The sequence below is a fragment of the Vicugna pacos genome, chromosome 14 (assembly GCF_048564905.1).
Source record: "Vicugna pacos chromosome 14, VicPac4, whole genome shotgun sequence".
NCBI classification, from domain to species: Eukaryota; Metazoa; Chordata; class Mammalia; order Artiodactyla; family Camelidae; genus Vicugna; species Vicugna pacos.
Genome location: NC_133000.1, coordinates 17,264,538 through 17,285,949, shown reverse-complemented (window position 1 = coordinate 17,285,949; position 21,412 = coordinate 17,264,538). Strand labels below are relative to the sequence as shown.

General features: G+C 43.8%; 1 protein-coding gene and 1 non-coding gene across 3 annotated transcripts in view; one reads left to right on the top strand and one right to left on the bottom strand.

Moving 5' to 3' along the window:
- Nucleotides 1-21,412, bottom strand: part of RUBCNL (rubicon like autophagy enhancer) — a 32,129-nt gene that overhangs the window by 8,351 nt on the left and 2,366 nt on the right. For both annotated transcript variants that reach the window (XM_015243715.3, XM_015243716.3), the window contains exons 2-9: nt 12,376-12,997; nt 9,529-9,611; nt 8,874-9,084; nt 5,574-5,675; nt 5,053-5,113; nt 4,340-4,472; nt 2,974-3,119; nt 941-1,005 (exon numbers count right to left, since the gene is read on the bottom strand). In XM_015243715.3, coding sequence (XP_015099201.2) covers nt 941-1,005; nt 2,974-3,119; nt 4,340-4,472; nt 5,053-5,113; nt 5,574-5,675; nt 8,874-9,084; nt 9,529-9,611; nt 12,376-12,904 — 1,330 coding nt within the window. In that variant the 5' untranslated portion in view covers nt 12,905-12,997. The remainder of the gene's footprint in view (nt 1-940; nt 1,006-2,973; nt 3,120-4,339; nt 4,473-5,052; nt 5,114-5,573; nt 5,676-8,873; nt 9,085-9,528; nt 9,612-12,375; nt 12,998-21,412) is intronic.
- On the top strand, nt 2,335-2,408 carry TRNAG-ACC (transfer RNA glycine (anticodon ACC)). Its single transcript has one exon. It is a non-coding gene; the product is annotated as a tRNA-Gly (tRNA).

Genomic DNA, 21,412 nt, shown 5'->3' with positions numbered 1-21,412 from the left:
ATGGGAGAAGGAAGTTCAGATGGATTTCTGCTATTTTTATTTATTGAGGTGGAGATGCCCAAAGTCTTTTTCCTTCCAAGAATGCCAAGGGAATCCTTTCCAGTGAAGCTCCTCTTCGCAGCCTTCCACCAGTCAGACCGATGGACACCCTCATAGCAGAACAAGTGAGTCCCAATCTCAAGTGGGCAACTCGCTTTTCTGATGGGTGAGACCTGATTTTCTAGGCCCTCGGACCACTCCCTGAAACCCTCCCAGAGGAGTCTGGCGAGCTCCTGGTAAGTTATTCATTCAGCAAACATCTTTTGAGTCCCAACTGTGTGCCAGGAGCTCTTGTAAGAGCAAGAGACAAAGCAATGAGTTAAACAGACCATATAATCTGTCCTCAGAGAACTGAGAATCTAGCGAGACAGACGGGCAATAATGAGAAAAATCAGTAAAACAGGAGACAGTGTTTTAGGAAGATAAGCACTAGAATAAACAGTAAGAAGGCAGGGGAATTTAACGTGCACACGTGTGTCTGTGGCCAGGAGGGTGGCAAGATGGACAGTTTCAGCAGGGAGACCAAGGAAGGGCTCCGAGTGAAGATGGGGAGGCAGGAAGGGAAGCAGTCAGAGGACATCGGGGGAGGGCATCCCAGGGAGCGCAAACCACAAATGCAAAGTCAGGAGTGAGCCTGCCGCCTTCAAGGACCAGCAGTGAGGCCATGTGGCTGGAGCTAAGTGCCCAAGGTGGAGAGAACTAGGAGAAAAGAGCCCAGGAGGTAACGGGTGGTCACCCAGCCTTGGAGGTCACAGTGGCCTCTTCACTCACGAGAGGGCCGTGTCACGAAGCGCCTGTGACAACGTCTCATCCAAGGCATTTCTCACAAAAACTGTGCACCGCCCAACTCAGTTACTCTCGTCATCGCACAGTACGCAGGCCACCCACTGTCCGTACTTACTAGGTTCTATCAGAGTTCCGCAGCCGGCGCAGAGGAAGTTCTGGGCTGCTACCACGAGGTCCCTCCTGAGGGCAGAGAATGAGAAGAGCTACATTTCAGAAAAGGCCAAGGGAGCATTTTTCACTGGTTGGAAAAGAAACTGAGCTCATGATACTTTTCTTGGCTTTGGGACCTTAATTCTGTCATTTTCCATTTGGGAAAGAAACAGAATTATTCCACAGTTTTTTCTAGTTGGCATCTCCGGGCCTTTTAAAAGCCCCTGCTACCATGAAAGCTGAAGTCAGGATCTCAAGTAACTATTCCACCAAGGGGGTCTTTGCAGACTTCTCGCAGGGCACCCACAGGGTTCTCTCCAGAGAGAACTAGACGCACGTAATGTGTGGGAGAAGGTGCAGGGGACAAGACACCAAGAGACGACGTACTTGGGAAGTTTACAAATAGAGTCAAGGGAATTTAGATGAATGAGAGGTAATACATGACAACGCTATCAAACATTTCTGGTGAATCTAATAAAACTGAAAAATGAAAAAAAGTTTCAAAAAATATAAAAAGAAAGGATGATAGAAAAAAAAATTTCTGGTGAGAGTCTATGGAAGTGCTTTCTGTTGAATTATTGGTGCCATGATTTCCCATGTGATTTGGAAATATGGAGAACATTGTAAAATTTAATGACAGTTTAGGGTCAGCAAAAATGGCCAAGGTAAAAATATGTGGAACCCTAGCCATGTGCCTTAGAGAGGACCCAGGGAAATCCTAGAGGAATGACACCCCATATTGAGGAAGGTGACCCGCTACAAGGCCTGGAGACCGGGCTCTTCTGCCCAAGCAGCGCCAGAGACCTCCCTGGCGCTCCCTCGAAAGGAAAAAATGAAAGGGAAGCCAGTCTGCAAGGCACCTCCAAGGGGCACAGGCAATATCCCTCCTCAATCCCTCCATAACTCTGCAGTCTGCACACCGAATTCAATATCAACCAAGAGGAAAGGAAAATTGTATTTGGTTAAAATGTTTCTTTGTCTACAATGTCATATACTCTCAGAAGAAATAAATTAAACCACTACTTTAAATTATTATATATATTATATTATTATATATTATATTATATATCGGTATATTTTAATATAATTTATACATTTATATAATTTATAATATATTATTTATATATACATTTAATATATTTCATATATTTTATGTATATAATATATATTTATATTTTATATATTATATATTTATATTTTATATAACTACATTTATATTTAATTTATAATATATTTATATACATTTAGAAGATTTATATATAACATATAATACATTTATTTCCCTTTTTTGCACCATCTTAGTTGTTTTGTCTTTTAGGATTTTGTTAATTCTTAGAAAACAAAGATATTTTTACAGGGGGAGGGCATAGCTCAGTGATAAGAGTGCATGCTTACCATGCATGAGGTCCTGGGTTCAATCCCCAGTACCTCCATTAAATAAATACATGAATAAATGAATAAATAAATACCTAACTTATTTATTAATAATAATAAATAAATAAATACCTCCCCCCTTAAAAATTTTTAAAACATTTAATTTGTATTCTGTTACATTTCTTAACTATAGGAGCTCTCTTCAAGATTAGAGTTTTCCTTTTAAAAAATTTTATTCATTGACTTTTACTTCACCTTACATTGGAAAATAGAGCAGTCTGGTCTTCTAAAATTACTGTATGTAATTTTTAAGGTTCAACTTTAGCTGCTTAAGATAAACCTATTTCATTTTCAATTGTTATGTAATGTTATATAATGTTCAAAATTAAGGACACGTAGCTGAATTTTCAACTTATCATAACTTACAGAGGCCCAAAGCCTGTGATAAAAGAGATGTCAAGAAAGCTAATTCAGAAAAATATGCCCAACTTTCTTTTTCCTAAAAGAAATGTTCTTTTGCTTCTCGGTGCATTATTTTTTGCCTTCACCTATTTCCACAAAGAGGTGGGATCTATCACAACTGGTTTTAACCGGATTGGAGCTCGAGCAGCAACCCCGACTTACTTGAGTGGTGGATGAACATTAAATATGATTTGAAACCTCGGGGGCGCCCAGTCTTCAGTCCCTCTGATCCTCGACTTCAATTTAATTTCCTCCACTATATCCATGCTGGATTCAAAGTCTTTCCCGAGATGCTCCTCATCCACAACCTGCATACATAACACAGAGGAGGATTTAGGAGCAACTCAAGCAAGCTGATTCAGGAACCCAAATAAGAAAGAAGCTTCCGGTGTGTTTCCACCACTAAAATTTACCTTGAAAATCGAAAACTACTTTCAGCTGAAAAAAAGGAAACAGCAAGCACTCTCCTGGTATCTAAAGCCATCTGCAGAATTGCTTAAAACACCACCCAGCTGAGATCACTTTGCTTAGTATTTTTCGTTAGTTCATTTGTCTCCAGGCTTCAGGTTACCATGAGGAGGTCAGTGTGACCTGGGAAGCCTCTACACACAGCGGAAGCCTCACCCGGCCTAGGCTGACAATGCTGCCCATCAGAATCCCCTGTTACAGGCAGACTTCCCCAGAAACAGCCCTCTTCAGACACTGCCCTGCTTAGACACGTACAGAAGCTCCCCTCCAAACCATTAAACTTCTTTATTAGCATTTAAAATCCAAACTCTGCAAATAAGCATCTACGTCCTCTACAGTTTGGCTGCTTTTGAATCTCATTTCCCTGAGAAGATTAAGATTAACACCCTCCCCACCTGACACACAGATACACACAAACACTCCTTATCCAACCACAGCAAATCACTCCGCTCAGGAACCACACCACGCACCTCCTGTCACTTTGACTCCAGCTGTCCTTTGCCAAGAACGCCCTTTCACGCGTCCCTACCTGCTGCAGTTCTGCCTGGCCTGACACTTAGCTCAAGTTCTGAGCTCTGCAGTCAGCCTTTCCAAGATCCCCTGATGAAATGAAACACTGCCTCCCTGCACTTCCAGAGTGCTTTTCACCAGCCCCGATTTCAGCCTCTGCCACACAGCCCTCTGCCCCTGCTGGGCCACCTGCTCAGAGGGCAGTGTGTTCCACAAGGGAACCAGCCCGGATTTTCAGAGGAGGCAACCTGGGGCTTGACTCCTGCCCTTACTACTGACCAGCTCTGCTGAGGGTCTGGAACTAACGCTTTAAAATTAAAATAACAACAGCATCTACCTAACAGCAGATTTCCGAGGACTGAAAGTGAATTGCTGAGCACGGTTCCTGGTGCATCACAAACACTCCATAAACACAAGCAACACCCTTCATTTCCCGTCTCCCCGATACCCAGCGACCACACAAGGAAACACACGGATGTCTGATGTGAACAGTGGGCAAAATGGGAATTCAGCAACTTTCAATTCCAGGTCAACTCGGACTGATACTTACTACTGAGCCGGCCGCATTCAGGGAGGCTGCCAGCGGATGGTTAACTCCTGAGGACACCCAGCACTTCCGGAATTCTCCGTAGAGCTCTTTGGCGAGTAGCTCAGCAGAATTGAAGTTTGGCTCATAAACAACACTGAAATATAAGAGACGCAAAGAATGGAAAACTGTATTTATGAGACGTGTGCTAAGGGTCTTCTGCTTCCGGTTTTCAACTATCCCTCCCTCTCCAAAAACCAGGGAGGGTGTGATACAAGAGATTGCATCAACCACCCACAACAGTTCTCTTAAGCAACACAATTCCGCAGGTTCTACAGAGTGGTTTGTGTCTATTGAGGGCACCAAGGCGGGGAAGGGTGGTGGAATGAGCACCGCAGTCAGAAGACCTGAGTTCAAGTCCCACCCCTGCTATTTAACAGCACGGTGCCCTGAGGCGCATCCTGTCTGAATCTCAGTTTCAAAATCCATAAAATGAGGTTTAAAAAAAACCCCATCCAGCTTATCCCTGAGGATTAAATGGGAATGTGTACAAAAGAGTTTTAAATACTCTAAACACACTGTGGGAAATTTAGTGGTGATGGTGTCATTTCTAAGCAGTAAACCCTGTTATTGGAACAAGGTGACTTTGGCTTGAGGTGTCTGAGGCCCATTGTCCCCAGCGCCTCAGATGTGACGGCCTGGGGGTCTATGTGCAGGTGCACATGGAAGAGAGATACCTCTTAGAGGAGCCGCAGGAACATCCACAAGTCTCTGTGATGTCGCTAAACTCTCCAAGCTCTGTGGGAAAATCAAAGAAAGGGTAGTGAGGTCTTTTAGTCTGTTTCACTTAAAGTCAGTTTTATAAGAACACAAAGATAGCTCCCTGCATCTCAGAAAGGACCAATTATTCAGTATCTCCACAGTGTACGTTCTTTTGTGTTTCTATCAGGAGACTCCAGCTAATGATTAAAGATGGGATGGGATTGGGTTTGAAAATGTGCCCATCTGAAAATGTCACCAAATACAATTAAGGGGCCAGATATCAGACCATAATGACTATCTGCTTTTACATTCAGTTCTACAAGTGAGATGAGAGATTAATATCAAGACATCTTTTTTTTTAGATCAGGTTCATGATCTTGGGAGGAGCTCCTCTGAAAGCCACTATGACGGCGTATTGCCTGGGATGCATGTCAGTGTGTGTAGGTGGCGGGGAGGGGAGACACCTAGTCACAGGGGAGGAGTTTCCAAATCTTACCTACGATAACGAATTCATCCAAGTCACCTTTGCAGTCCTCCTGCATCACATCATAGGAAGTAGATGTTTCAGCCACTGGGCTGACCTGTAACACAGCACAACCTAGAGAGAGAAAAGAAGGGAGTTTCACCAACAGGGAGAAAAAGAACCACCACTCAACCTGCAACACCCAACTGAACTGAAATCGGGGAATGAAAGGGCCAAGAGTTTAAAAGAATTTAAAAATTCATCTGCATGAATGAACAAACTCAGGGAGCTATTTTTGTGTTGTTCTTACATTCATGTGATTAAATGAAACAGACAGCTGAGTATATGGGATTCAGAGGAGCAATCTGCCTACTTTTACGTCAGTTTGAAATTTTCCGTAACACAAAATTTAACAAAATGAAAGCGGGGTAAAAAATAGTCCTTTTTTTTCACAGTGAGGCAAAGGGTATAGGTGACACAAACATTGTGCTGGGTTGACTGTGTCCCCCCAGAACCTGTGAATGTGACCATATTTGGAAATAGAGTCATTGCAGATGTAGTCAGGATGAGGTCACACTGAATCAGGGTGAGCCCTAAATCCAATATGACTGGTGTCATAAAAAGAGGGAGACGCAGACACAGACAGAGATATACAGAGAGAGCACGGTGTGGAGCTGAGGGCAGAGACGGGGGGGGGGGTGCGCCTACAAGCCACGGAACATCGAGGATCACCAGCAACCACCAGAAGCCAAGAGATGCAGAGAACAGACTCTCCCTTAGAGCCTCCCGAAGGAACCAGCACTTCCCACAACTTGGCTTCACAAAGGAGCTACTTGCAGTCCATTTAAAATGTGAAGATATTGAAAGCTACCTAAATGCCAAATAATAGGGAACTGATTTTGCAAATCATGCTATTACCTCAGGAAATAATATCATCGAAAAATGCGAAAACTGTAGCAACACAGAAAAACCAGATAGGAAACACTGTTAACATAATCTGATCATATTATTGATGTAATGACATTAATATGAATGTATTATTACTATGAAAATGTACCCACTTGAATAAACATAGGAGAGAAACACAGAGAAACGAATTGTTGTTTAGGGAACGACTGTAGCCTGGAGATGACAGAGAGGTTACATGAATGGGCTTCCTAAAGGACTGGCCAGGGTTTGAAACCACACTGCTCCATCTTCACTGGGGGACAATGAGCTTCTCAGTTTTGGTCTCCTCATGGGTTAAAGGGGACAATTTCACCCACCTCTGTGTTTTTCCCACATTCTTTTGATCAGGGTGGGCTGTAATATACAGTCCACATCCCAACCTAGTACAGGAGCAAAAATTCATTTAACTGATAAAGTTGCAGGAAGCGCTGCTCACCCTGAGTGAGGTGCGTGTTGATATTGTCTAGTTTTTTTTTTTTTCAGATGCTCTAATGACCAACCTGTAATTTGTAGAAAGCTGACCTACCTCATGGAGTGACATCTCTGACCATAAATGTCACAATAGAAATACTTGATAAAAGAGAAATATTTTTCTTGGGTGGTAGAAATATTTTAAAATTTCATTTAACATATTCACATTTAAAATTTTTTTTCTCAGCTAAATGTGAGCTTCCAATCAGTCATTCAACAAATATTTATAAAATACCTATTTCAGGCAAGCCACTATATTGAATGAAAATATAAATAAGACAAATCCTCATTCATGCAAGATCTCATGAGGTGGCTGAGACACCAACATACTTAACCACAAGGAAACACAGGTGTGCACCACGAGCCTTCAGTATTTCAGGGGCGGGGGAGCCACGCACATAGACAGAGCATCGTGGAGCACAGCTTACATTTCACATCACATGAATAGTACCCTGTTCCCTGTCCAGAAACAGGATGGAGCACGGGCACAAGGAGGAAGAAAGAGTCAACTGCAGAGTACAGTGTACAGAAATATGAATCCCTTCTTTCCCACCCACGTGCCTCTTCTCCCCATGGGTGGCCTCAGAGGGGATGACGGCCCATGTCACATTCCCGGGCTCCCCAGCCACCAGTGGCTGAGCAGCTGTGGACACCCAGTCAAAGCAGGCCCAATCAGGTCCACTTCCGGGGTCCTGCAAGACAAGGTTGAGCTGTGAGACCCTGGCTGAGCCATCAGGAGGACTGCAGAGCCGAAACCAGATGCCTGGGGCAGGGGTGGGCAGAAGTCAGGCTGCAGAAAAAGGAGAAGGAAGCAGCTGCAGGAACAGAAGTGATGAGAAGCCACAAATCCCCCAAAAGACAGATGCGGGAGCTGCCTCTCTACTGGTCAGTTGTGTACTGGTCCCCACTGGGCTCAATGAGGATGCTTGCTGTCATTTAAAAAAAATTCCTTTAAATTTGAGCAAGGTTGCACATTCAGTAACTATTGATCATACACCTACTTTGTACCAGGCACTGGGGTACATATACATTGTACCACGTGGAGTGAGTGCTTCCTTCATTACTGAAAGATTCCTAATTAAGATGCTAAGTAAAGGCAGTCCCAAGGAAAAGTAAGCTTTAGTTTTTAATCTTTTTTTTTTGAAGGAGGGGGGTTGTGAAGGAGTGATAGATGACTAGTTTAGAGATGTTTAAGTTAGTTAGTTATCTGCCAACCAGGTAAACATGTTCAACAGGTCCCAGCCATGTGAATCGAGCATTTAGAAGAAAGATGCTGGACAAATTCAGGAGACGTCCATGCAGAGGGAATAATAGAAAGGTACTGCAGTGGGTAAAATCTCCCAGGCAGTGACTATGGAGAGAGAATCTAGGACTGAAGCAGGACCCATGCTTGGGATTGGGAAGAAAATGGCAAGCCCTAACCTCAGTTCTCAGCTTAGGTCCCCTTCACTCTGGGAAGGCTCCCCGGATCCCAGAGTGAAGTGAGCTGCCCTGACCCCATAACCTGCCACGCTGGACAGCTGCCTCTGTTGGCTCCGTGCTGCCACATCCCTTCCTCAGTCTCTGCTCCAGCAGGACAGCTCCTGGGCCGAAGGAGCACACCCGAGGCCTGCTGACCCCCAGCCCACTGGGATGAATGAAAGAGGACCACGTGGAAAAAGGAAGCATGTGGAAGGCGAGCCAGGGGAGTGCTGTGTGACAGAGGACGGAGGAAGAGGGGCGACATCAGCCTCTGCCAAAAGGAAAAGGAGGATGGAGCCCAAGAGAGAAGCACATCAGTTCAACAACTGAGTGGAGCATGATGACCAACAGTCAAGCCCAAATGGCAGAAACGGCGAGGCCTGTGGCGGCCGCTGCAGAGGAGATGTGCGTGCAGGATGCAGCATAGGGCTTTCTCAGCTGTGCTCCACTTGCCTTCATAGCCACTGTCCGACGAAGTGGAAGACCCAGATTCCTGCTTCATGTTGGTATAAAAGGTCACTTCAGGGTCTACTTGATCGTTCCCAAGTGACCGGCCGGCCTCTCCCGTACTCCAGCTCTCTGCGTGCAGCTGACTCAGAATATCACACTTCATTTTCTCCATGATTGATATAATCATATCGGCAACATAAAAGTGGGCATTTTCCTGTAAAAAAAAATCTGTTAAAAGACAAGCATAATCAACATTTTTCACCAAGGGTGTATTAGATTGAAAAATCAATAAAATGTATTTAAGTGGACTTCATGCATAGAAATATAAATGTATTTAACTGAGTTATTATAGGTCATCACATGAAGTGTAGCCCCTATCTTTCAGAGACAGAAGATTGAACCCACTGTAACCGAGAGATGACCTGAATCTATTTTCTTGTGATATAGAGCCCTAGACTGGTGGTGCTCCAATGGTAGACATCATTCTTCAGTCATGGGAAACTTCCCAGCTGAGTACAGACACTACCGATCAAATGCTGAAAGGAAACTTATCTGCCATGCTTTGTCCAGGGAAGTTTCCAGATTGAAATCAGAACAGCATTAGCCAAGGGATTACCACTCTTGGTGGTTTTAAAGAGAGAAAAGAAGATACGTTCACCTTTTCAACATCGACAGGGAGCACGAATGCCTCTGGGGAGAAGGAATTCAAAGGGACGTTTCTTCCGCTGACGTGAACAGCACCTGCCAATACAGCAAAGTTGTGAACAGTGGAGAAAAAGAAGTTCAAAGATTATCGAAGAAAATAAAGCAATTCATGGGAGTGGCTTTTAAATATCATTTTTTAAAATTAGCACAATTCTAGAATAAATTAGGACGGCAAGAGAAGAAAGACCCTCCTGATGGTTGGCCTTGCAGGTGGGAAAGGGTTGGCACTAGTACAAGAGTAACCTGGGAGGACTCCTGAGAGGAGGCAGCGGCAAGCACTGGGAGGGAGGAGACCAACGAGGCAAAGTGGGTAGGAAGACAAGAGGATCATGGAGGGTGAGAACGAACAATCTGGAAGCAGGGCCATGAGATTATTGAATCACTCCCCCAGCTCACTGTGATTGACCCCAAACTTCCTGTTTACAGAAACAAAATCTATCTGAAAAAGGCCAGCACTGCTTCTCCAAAATGATCTTCCTCCAGCCAAAAACAAGAAGCTACTGCAGAGGGTGTATTTGGCTGACTCATCCATTCTGCACCTCGAAGCCGCTCGATTACTGGCAGTGAACACCACCAAGGCAAAACGACGTCTGTCACGGGATGCCTTATTGCGGCATGGAAGGCAAGACATTTCTGTGAGATCCCTAAGTGCTGCTGTCCCAGCCTAATGAGTCAGAACGAACTGCTGCTGGTGTCTTAATGGTTTTAAAGGTCTCAGGGTGGCAGACAGAGAGGCAGCAGGATCCCTCACACCCCCTGCCTCGTCCTCAGGGACCCCACTGTTCTGTTTGGACCTCTCAGCTTCAGAAGCCGTCTGGGGTGGGCAAACTTTTTCTGAAAAGGACTAGGTAGTAAATATCGTAGGGTCTGAGGGTCTGTTGCAATGAGTTGGTTCTGCCACTGTTCTGAGAAAGCAGCTGTAGACAAAACAAACACAGCTTTATCTGTAAAATCAGGAGTCTGGCTGGATTTGGCTGCAGGTCGCAGTTTCAGGACCCTGAGGAGAGGGGAAAAAGCACAGAGAAGAACCAGACAGTGGATTCCAGCTCTAGCTCTCGGTGCACTGGCTGCACCTCTGCAGTAAAATTTCCTCATCCCTGAAACTGGGATAATTTATCTTGTGAGGAAACTGAAGGTGATAAGGAACATGAAAGCACTCTGTAAACGTGCAGATCCTAAGCGAACAAAAGGAGCTGTGGAATTGGTTCTTGCAGCCTCAGGAGATGCTGACAGACTCAGGTGTCTGTCCAACTCATGCCATCGAGGAAAGGAAAACCCTGCTGTTGTCACTTGAGATACAACACTTCCAGGAGAATCCTGGGTCCTAGTGGCAAATGCCTGACCTCCCCATCGCTGCCCCACACCAAAGAAAGAACCAGATCACTCAGGATTTCTTCTTAATCCCATAGAATGAATCCCCTTAGCAAGTCTAAGAGACACTCTCAAACAACAGAGTGATTTTTAAAGGTACTTTGCTGGGAGTCTCTGTTTTTGGTCAAAGGGGCTGGGGTACCTGTTTTCTTTCCGGGAGAAAGGCAAAGCTACAAGATAATGTTAAATTGCAGAACCACTTCCGGTACAGGAAAAAAAGAAATGATTTGGCACAGGGGTACACTAGGTGCTAAGGATCATCCTTGGTCACTTTATAACTTGTGGTAGTGGTGGTCTGTGGGTGAGAGGGCTTCCCTTTTCTCTGTGTCTTCCTCACTCTCCCTGGGAGACAATCTAGTAGGAGAGAATAATCTCTCACTTTGTAACCACTAAATTTAAAAATTACTCTTTTCCTGAGAACTATCCGTGAAGGTGAGCTAAAAGATAGAAAAAAGTCCTGTAATCAGACTGTCATCTTGCTTAAATTTGGTTCTTATCTCAAAATTAGCCCATTGAAAGATTGTCCAAAATCGGGTGTTCTTAAACTACAAATAATGTTAAGGATTGTCACCATCCTTGACTTTTCAAGTTTCCAATGGAAAAAATAAACCCCCTATTTTAGGAAAGGGGGAGGACTAGTTCCTGTAAGTGAGAAATACACACACACACACACACACATTTTCAGGCAGCTTTTAAAACTGTTTCAAAAGGAAAAAAAATTTCGCTGACCCTTTGAACTAGGATTCCAACAAAAACATAAATCGATACAAAGCGTGCTACAACATAATGGATACTTAAAAATAAACGAAGTGTGCCATAAATTATAACAGTAAGAGCTAATTTGTTGACTCAATAGCCTTTGGCATGGATTATCTCATAGAACTTTGAGTACTTTAGGAATATGTGCGTTACCTCGTAGCAATGGGAACCCTGGTTTTAGTTTAATTTTGTCCAGTGTCTGGAAGAATTGTGTTTTTAAATCTTACTATTTTTCTAGTCATACACTGTCCAGGTAAACCTAACAGGGGAGGCGAGTTCCTCTCTGACGTCAGCACGGCTGTGAAATGCAGCCCACCCCGTCTGGACCACCTTCTACCAGCACCTGAATGCAGACACCTCCAGTGCTCTCCCTGGCACACAGCTTAATGAGCTGCAAGTTGCGGAGGGCACACACTTGCCCCAAGATGCCAGGTGACACTCATTCTCAATCAAGTGGAGCTAACATGACATTTCCCTGCAGTCCATGGAGGACAGGAAGCCTTCCAGGTGGCCTGGCCGGAGACAGTATTAACTGAGCTAATGCCCTGCCTTGAGGTCAAGGCGGAAACCTGTGACCTTTGTTCTCATGAGGAAACTTGGCTTTGGACTCATACAAAGCAAGCGTGAGAACAGACAGGAGAGGAGGGAGGGAAGTCCCTACTAGAGTTACCTTCATCAGCGGGAGCTGTCAGGTGGGAAGGCTTGAAAAAAGCACTGTCGGCCTCAGGACCTGGGGAAGCGGCCAAAATCTTGGGGCTTGTGAACAGAGATGTCCGAGGACCGCGTCCTGGGAGCACTGCCCGCTCTCCCGCTGAGGTAAGAGAGAAGTCCCTGCTCTTCTCTCCTGAGCCCTGGGCAGAGCAGCTGCCCGTGGAGTCCGCAGTGCCCTTCAGCAGTGATGTCTCCACCAGGGAGTCCCCTGCAGACAACAGTGAAGGGCCCCGGGGAGAGGCGGCGTCCCCCACAACGTGGCTCTCACTGTCTCCCACCGCTAGCACCTGGCCGGGCAGATCCTGCAGCTGCACACACTGGGGGTTAATCCAGGCAGCCCTGTGCCTCGTGAACCTGATGTCTGATTGGCAAGAGGCGTGGTCAGTGTCCAGGAGGCTGGGCGAACCATCAGTGTCACCAGGATCATCGCTGACCCCTTCCCAGGGGTCCTCTGGAGAGTCCCGGCAGCCCGCAAACTGTGATACCATCTTCTAGGCTCGGGGCTGGTGTGAATCCTGCTGTCCTACTGGATTCGGACCTTGAACTCACCACGTGACAGGGTGGAGGGCTGGGAAGTTTACCTGCAGGGAGCAAGAATCATTCAAGATAAACAAGGGCTCAATCATATTTTTAACTCGAAATTCCTTTGAGGAAGCAAAGAAACAAGAAATAAAAGTTTGTACCCAGCCCTGTACTACACAGTAAATCCCACTTGGATTTAAAAGTAAAAAATTAATAAATGAACCAGCCATAAAACTTGCAGCAAACTTAAGGGATATGACATTGGTATAGGAAAGAGGTTTCAAAGCATAAAAATAATTATTTTCATACAATGATAAAGTTGTATAAGAATACTGCTGATAAAAAACAGGTAAAAATGTAAAACATCCATGCATCATTCCAGTAAAATTAAACGTCAAACCCAAAATGGGAATACCATCTGGAAGTCAAGACGCATTTTCATAGTTTCTTATTTTTATTCAGTTTGTGTTTGTATTTCAATAAAGTAGACAGGTGGCATGTAAAACTGAGAACAACAAAAATGCGAAAAAATTTGTTTTGTATAAATTTACATGAGCTTATAATACTTACTTATAATAGTAATATAAGTCAATGCTTAGCTTATACTGTCTAAAGAACACACTATGAATCTAGACTCTGTCTTTAAAATGGTCCGCTCACTTTTAAGCTCAGTTTTTAGCTTTAGTAAGTTAGGTAATGATTGAAAGGTTGAGAGCTGCACAAAGAAGAAGCACTCTCATCACTGCACCTACAGGCTCGGCATGTGTGTCTTTCTAATGTCCTCCCAGTGTCCTTCACATTGTAAAGCTTAAAGCAACCTTTAACAGCCAAAGCCAGGTCAGCAAGGGGCGGGCCCAGAGGTTGAGGCAGTCCCTTTGGCATTCAGCCTAGAGGAAGGGTGGGGTCCGCAGGCTCACAGCAGGGAGTCTGACTCTGGTTCTCACAAAGTTCAGAGGCTAAGATCATCATTATGTATACAGGCAGCTCCTGCATGGATCTATTTCTGACCTCCCGTGACCTCCTGGCGAGCAGACCTTACTGTTTGACATTTGTCTGGGGAGGCGGGGTATCACAGCCTGATATATCCAAAACATACACTGACTTTTCCCCCCAGACCTACTCCTTCCTGGTTTCCCCATCTCAGGGGACATACTTCCCAGTTGCTGAGGCTCCAAACCTAAGAGTCATCGCTGATCCCACCTTCCCCAGCTCCCCCTCGTTACCCATCCGCAAGCCTCTATCTAGAGCCGCCACCTGAGCCTAAGTCACCATCTTCTCCCACCTAGACCTCTGGCCATCTTCCCAATGGTCTCTCTGCTTCTGCTCTTATCCATTTATTATCAAGTTAGTCAGAGACATCTTTTATAGACCTAAATCAGATGTCATTCTTCTAATCCACTCCCAGCCTCGCCATCATAGCTTCCCATCAAATCTGGAATAAAATCCAAAATCCTTACCTTGTCCTTAAGGCGTGACACGATCCTGTCCTGCAGACCTCTCTCGTGGGTCCACTTTCCCTAAGTCCCGACCACACAGCAAGCTCCTGGGTCCTACAAGCTCCTGCCCACCCTATCGGCCCTGTTCTCAGCCCTCCGCCTGGAACGCTCTTCCCCCAAATGACCGCACGTCTGGCTCCTTCCCGTTTTATGCACGCCTGGGTTTATGAATTACTTCCTCAAAGAAGTCTTTCCTAACTACCTCTCTTAAAGTAGTTCCCTGGTTACTCCTTATCACATCACCTTGCTTCATTTTCATCACACTAGCTCTCACTTCCTGATATATATAAGCCCTCTGGCAGCTTACATTCTGGGGGAGGGGAGGTAGTGCCTAAACACACATTCAGACATTTTGGGTGCTGGCAGGCAATGAGTAACATGAACCTGAGAAGTGCTAGCTAGGCATCTTCTCAAGCCCTTCCCACCATCATAAATGAGCTCCTCTCAATAAGAGATGCTTAGTTGCAAAAATAAAATCAATTTCTAAACACATTTTAAAGGAAGAGAAATCCAGCTACAAAAATTACCGTCATTTCTATTGAGACTATCCTATTGAGGGTAAGCACAGGCCAGACTACTAGTTAACATACGTGCAGCAGCAAAGGCCCAAGACAACGCAGGGACTCCAGGACTCCCCCCACCCCCATTCATTCTGGAAGGTCCCTGCCCAGCGCGGTCACTGGTCCCATTGCGAATGACTGCACCATCAGGGCCACTGCAGAGCCACAGTGTCTTTGCACCTGGCAAACGCAATCTTTACAGGAGGGGCGGATGGATGATCAGCTGGGCATGAGCCACCACGACCTCCGTAGCGACCTCACGAAAGTCTTGCAGACCATAAGCAGCCAGCACTCTGACAGTAGATGAACAGCTTTAGCTCCGAATACCCCTAACAGTCTTGAAGATACTCCATGAACAGGCACAAGCGTGTCAAGTTTAGGATTTATGACTTTCTCTGCCTCAGCACTACCGAGTACTAGAAGACATATCAGGGAACATCAGAGAAAAGACTCACCTTTAATGTCACTGTCTTAGTGACACGCCCCCTGCTCACCCGGTAAAAAACGGCTCCCCAACAGTTCTTCTCCCCTCCCCAAGTCTAGTTTTTCCTCCTTACTCCTTAGCTCTATCTAGTCCCCATTTTATTTATCCTCAATGACTAATACTCATTAGAATGTAAAATCTCTGAGAGCAATTTTTTAAAAATTTATTCTGATCACTGCTCTGTCCCCAGTATCTAGATGGGGCACATAATAGGTGCTCAATAAATATATTCTTTGATTGTATGAATGAAAGAATGAACAAACTAGCCAATAGTGCCTAAGCATGGTTAGGCTGATTATTTCTGTTGTCCAGGAAAGGAAGTCAAGATTAGACATCATCTTGTAGATGACATTGGAGATCATGACCTAGAATGTCTGCCAACCATTTCCTTGGAATAAAGAATGTTAGAGAATAGAAATCACAAGAGTTGAGGGTAAAGGGCAAATTCATTTCTCTCAATTTTATGGTGTCTTACTGAGCATGCCCAGTAAGAGACAAAAGCAAGCAGTGCGTGAAATGGTCCATAACCATAGCGTGTGGGCTGTTTGGTTAACACAGTTCCCCAGAACCTCTTTCCATCTTTCTGTCTCTACTTCCCCTCATGTTTTGACTTTAATCAAAGGTCACATTCCCCCAAGGATATCTACAGAGTTAAGCTATCACATGTCACACAGAAACCATTAAGACGCCCAATAATGCAACTCCATAGCTTCCACGACAGTGGCCAGGAATTGGAGTAAACTGCAGTTTTCAGACAGCTGCACATCTCCGCTGCAGCATGTGCTGAACACCGTGTTCTCACACCAAAAGCACTAGGAAGGAAACCGTGCCACATTGCGATGGTGGCTGGTGGCGTCACATGGCTCCTCTCTGACCAATTTAACCTTTGGCAATGACCCTTAATTTTGAAGGTCTGTTGTCGAGAACACAGAGGAAGGACAGAAAGCAGGGTGGGGTGAGAAGAGGAAGACCCAACCAGGGCAAAGATCAAGGAACACCAGATATTTGCCTAAGGAAACTGTAAGGTTGCCCAAGATGCACAGATGACTAACTTCCTGTGGTCACTGCTTATGTCACACTTACTACTCTCACTCTGCATAATGATAACTTCCGATATTTCAGGTGTTATGAGGCCAATTTGGCAACTGAAATGAAGACCGTGAGGGGATTTGCCCCAAGTCTCACCATTAGTAATCAGCAGAAGTTCAACAAAAACAAAAGCGCAGCACCTGATCCAAACCTCCTTCCCCTGGTATTTACATGTTCCACTTGGGCTAAAATTAGCAGGATATTTCCAATTTCATTAGCAAACTAATTTTAAGAATTTCCCCTTCAATTTGTCACAAAATGTGGGATTAAGAACTACTCAGCTATATATATTCGATTCCATGCCCTTTGAACAGTTGTCCCCAGAATTTTATGATTACAATTTCCTATTTGTGAAAAAAAAAATCTTTGCACGTACATCTCTAATATAGGACTATTTATTTATAAACCTTACATATGCACAGCTATTCTAATACATTATGTAATTATAAAGCATAATTGAAAATAGCATTTTGTTCTTATTTTCCAAGGAGTCATCCCGTTCCACTTTGCGGACCACTGCTCATGTCATGTTCTACTTTAAAAAAAATGTTTTAAAAAATACATTAAAAAACCAATAACAAACCAAAAAAGATAACTAAATAAGACTTAGAAAAAATATTAATACAAAAATTTACCCAAAGTAAGGGCAGGTACCTGTACTTGAAAGATGGCTAGATTTCCATATTTGGGCAAAATAAAATGGGGAGCCATATGAGAAAACATTCTGGCAGTTCCTCAAATGGTTTGACATCCAGTTACCATTTGAACAAACAATTCCACTCCTGGCTATAAACCCAAGAGAAATGAAAGTGTATGTTACCGTGAAATCTTGTACGTGAATATTTTTTAAACTGCGATATAACTGACATAGAGCACTGTATAAAGTGCGCAGCATAATGATTTGATTTACATACATCACGAAGTGATTAGCACAATAGGTTTACTGCATCGTCTCATATAGGTACAAAATTAGAGAAAAAAGTTTTTTCTTGTGATGAGAACTCAGGATTTACTCTTAACAACTTTCACAGATAACATACAGCAGTGTTAACTGTATTCATCATGTTGCACCTCACATCCCTAGCACTTATCTATCTTTTAACTAGAAGTTTGTGCCTTTTGACTGCCTTTATCCAATTCCCCCTCCCCTAATTTCCCACCCCCCACCTCTGATAACCACAAATCTGATCTCTTTTTCTATGAGTTTGCTTGGTTTTTTTGGAAGTATAATTGACCTACAACACCACATTAGTTCCTGTTACACTACACAGTGATTGGCTATTTCTATCCATGCACAGATGTTCATGGCGGTGTTATTCGTAACAGCTAAGAAGTGGAAGCAACCCAAATGTCCATCAACTGAGGAGCGCTCAAGCCAAGTGTGCTATGGCCATACAGTGGAATGTTATCCAGCCACAGTGAGAAGTGAAGCACTAACACATGCCACAATGTGGATGAGCCCTGACAACATCATACTAAGTGAAAGAAGCCAGGGACAAAAGACATTTCACCTCTATTTATTTATGGATTATCCAGAACAGGCAAAGCCACAGGGACAGAAAGAAGATTAGGAGTTGCTTTGGGGGATGGGAAGATGGGGGTGAGAGCTAAAAGGTCCAGGTGGTATCTTTTTTTGAGGCTGTAATTGTTCTCAAACCAACTGCGGTAGTGCCAGTGCCTGTCTGCAAATATACTGAAGCCACGGGATTGTGCACTTTAAATGGGTGACTTGTACGGTGTGTGAATTCCATCTCAATCTCAATAACGCTGTCGAAAAAAACAAAATGGGACAAGTATCCGACTCCCTTCGGGAAGGTCTGGGGAGACTAGAGAGCCCTGGTATTTCATGGGCTACAGGGATCTAAAGAGCAAAGCTGTCAGTCGGCTGTGAACAAAGGCACTGAAAGTTAAAAGCATCAACAGAGAGCAGATAAAGGGCGTACTGAATAAATGGGCCCAAAGTAGGTACGGAGAAGGGAGAGAGTAAGTGGAGGTGAAGATGCCACGACTGAACTATCGAGAAAAAGAACAAACCCCAAGGGCCAGCAAAGACAGCATCACCAGCGAGATGGCTGAGTAACTGGGCACCACTTGCCAGACCCCACACTGCGGGCCGCAGGCGTTCACCTGTATCTGGACACAAGTATTGCAAGGGAGGGTCTGCTAGGCCTGATTTACAGATGGGAAACACAGTCAGGTTAAGCATCGTGGTCATGTTTGGTTAAGTGCCTACCTTTTAGAAATATATACAGAAGGATTTAGAAATAATTGATAGAATTTGTTGAATTTGCTTTAAAATGATACAGTGGGAAGTGCCAGTGGGGGATGTGGACGAAACACAACTGGCCAGGCTGACCGTTGCTGAAGGTGGGAGAAGGGGACGTGTCCTGTTCTCTCTACTTGTACGTTTGAAATTTTCCAAAAGAGAATGCCCAAGTTAAAAACAACAACCTTCAGCATTTGCTTTGTCTGTCAGGGTGTCCCTCAGTTACCTCTCTGACCTCCTTACCCACCGCCTCTGCACCCCTACACCCTCCTCTACTTCTCTACCCACCCCCACATTTACTCAAATTTACCTCCGGATGGAGGCTTTCCCCATTATCCTTTTTAAAACTGCATCCCTGCAGGTTTCCACTATCCCCATTTACTGCTCTATTTTTTCCTGTAGCACTCATCTTCTGGTATCTTACCCATCATCATCAGTTCATTACCAACACTTACATGGCATCTACTGTGTGCCTGACACTGTTCTAAGCTCTCTACACACACACACACACACACAAACACACACTCCATCCTCCTAACACCCTATGAGGTACATATAACAGCACTATTTTTATTTTACAGGTGAGAAACGAGGCACCATGGGTCAGCGGAGCGTTTCACACCCAGGCACTGTTGCTTCCAGGTCGACTTTCTTACCCACAACAGCACAGAGGGGAAGGGAAGACCCTTAAATCTCACTGTTCAAACGTCTCTCCAGGACATCAAAATTCACCAAGCATGAAAGGGCTGCTGTGAGCCCGGCAAGGTCAGTAACACTGACATGCTTACCTCCCTCAGCCCAAACCTCCATAGAGACCAAAGTAAAGTAAGGGTGAGAAACCAGAAGAGAAAAAAAAAGCTTTTATATAGGTCATTGGACAGTTCAAATGCCTTGACAATTGAATCATATTGTTTAAAATACCCAAACAATAAACATATATAGAAGTTCAATTTTCCTCACCTATTAGATTTAAAGTGGGCATCCTAGGTTTCTCAAAAAACTAAAAATAGACCTACCATATGACCCAGCAATTCCATTCCTAGGTATATATCCAAAAACAACAAAAGCACTAATTTAAAAAGACACATGCACCCCAATGTTCATAGCAGCACTATTTACAACAGCCAAGACATGGAAGCAACCCAAATGCCCACCAACAGATGAACAGATAAAGATGTGGTATGTATGTGTGTACACACATACACACTGAAATATTACCCAGTCATGAAAAAGAATAAAATCTTGCCATTTGCAGGAACATGGACAGGCTTGGAGGACATTATGCTAAGTGAATTAAGTCAGACAAAGATAAACACTGTATGATATTGCTTATATGTGGAATCTAAAAAGTACAACAAATTAGTAGTGAATATAATAAAAAAAAGAAGCAGACCCACAGACTAGAGAACTAGTGGTTCCAGTTGGGGGGAGGGGTGGGCAATAACGGGTAGGGGAATGAGAGGTATAAACTATTGGGTGTAAGATAGGCTTAAGGATGTATTTATTGTACAACACAGGGAATATAGCCAATATTTTGTAGTACTGTAAATGGAAAGTAGCCTTTAAAAACTGTAAAATTTTTTTAATTTTTAAGGAATCCAAAATAAGTAAATAAAGTGGCTAGGCCAGAAACTGTCTTCTAAGAACAGTTTCCAAATAATGCAAGAGAGAATAGGGAAGCTTACATATATTTTCAGGACTCCATTGTTTTCTGAGCCACTATAGCTTGCTGGAATAAAAGAAAGTAGAGGAATGTAAGGAATAAAAAAATTCCTGCCACCCTCCAGTTTTCATCATCTGAAATCAACTAGAGAAAAGCACGTGCTGGCCATGGGTGCTATTCAATGATACCTGCCAGAAAAACTTAGAGGTCTACTTTGCACTTATCTCTTTTAATAAATGTAATGCTAAGGATCCAAGAACAGAACTACATAATTTTTTAAAACAACTTTCAAACACAATTATTGGGCAAATCACATCTGTCAGTCTACTCTTGCAGCTAAAGGAAGTAAAGACCACATGGCGATTCAGTGACAAGCTCAGGGTCCTGGATCCCTGCTCCATGTCCTCAGTCTGGATGTGTGGGATAAAACCCAGTGTAGAAGTAAAGAAAAAAACACAAGAGTACCAATCAAATAGAAGTTTTATGCCAATTTGAGAGAAATTACTCACTTACTAGCTGTGTGACCTTGGACAAGGCACTTAACCTCTCTGTGCTTCATTTTTTTTACAAATTATTGTGAGAACTAAATGAATTGTAACGTGCAAATCTCAGTCTGGCACACAGAAGTCTATAAAAGTAAAGTTAGCTTTATTATCACATCAGTGTTATTTTATAAAGACTTCCAGTTCAGTGTAAAACAGTCTAGTTTTATTTCCCAACCTCTGAGTCATATTTCAATTCCTTTTAATTAAAATGGAAAAGCCAATCAGAGATCTTATTTAGTACCTTGAAAAGATATGATATGACATACAGGCACTAGTACTGCTCATGTTTATAATCTCTGGAAGGCTGGACATGCTTATCTAAAAAGAACTGCCTAGATTTTAAAAGTTATCAACCAACCATGTGAATTTCT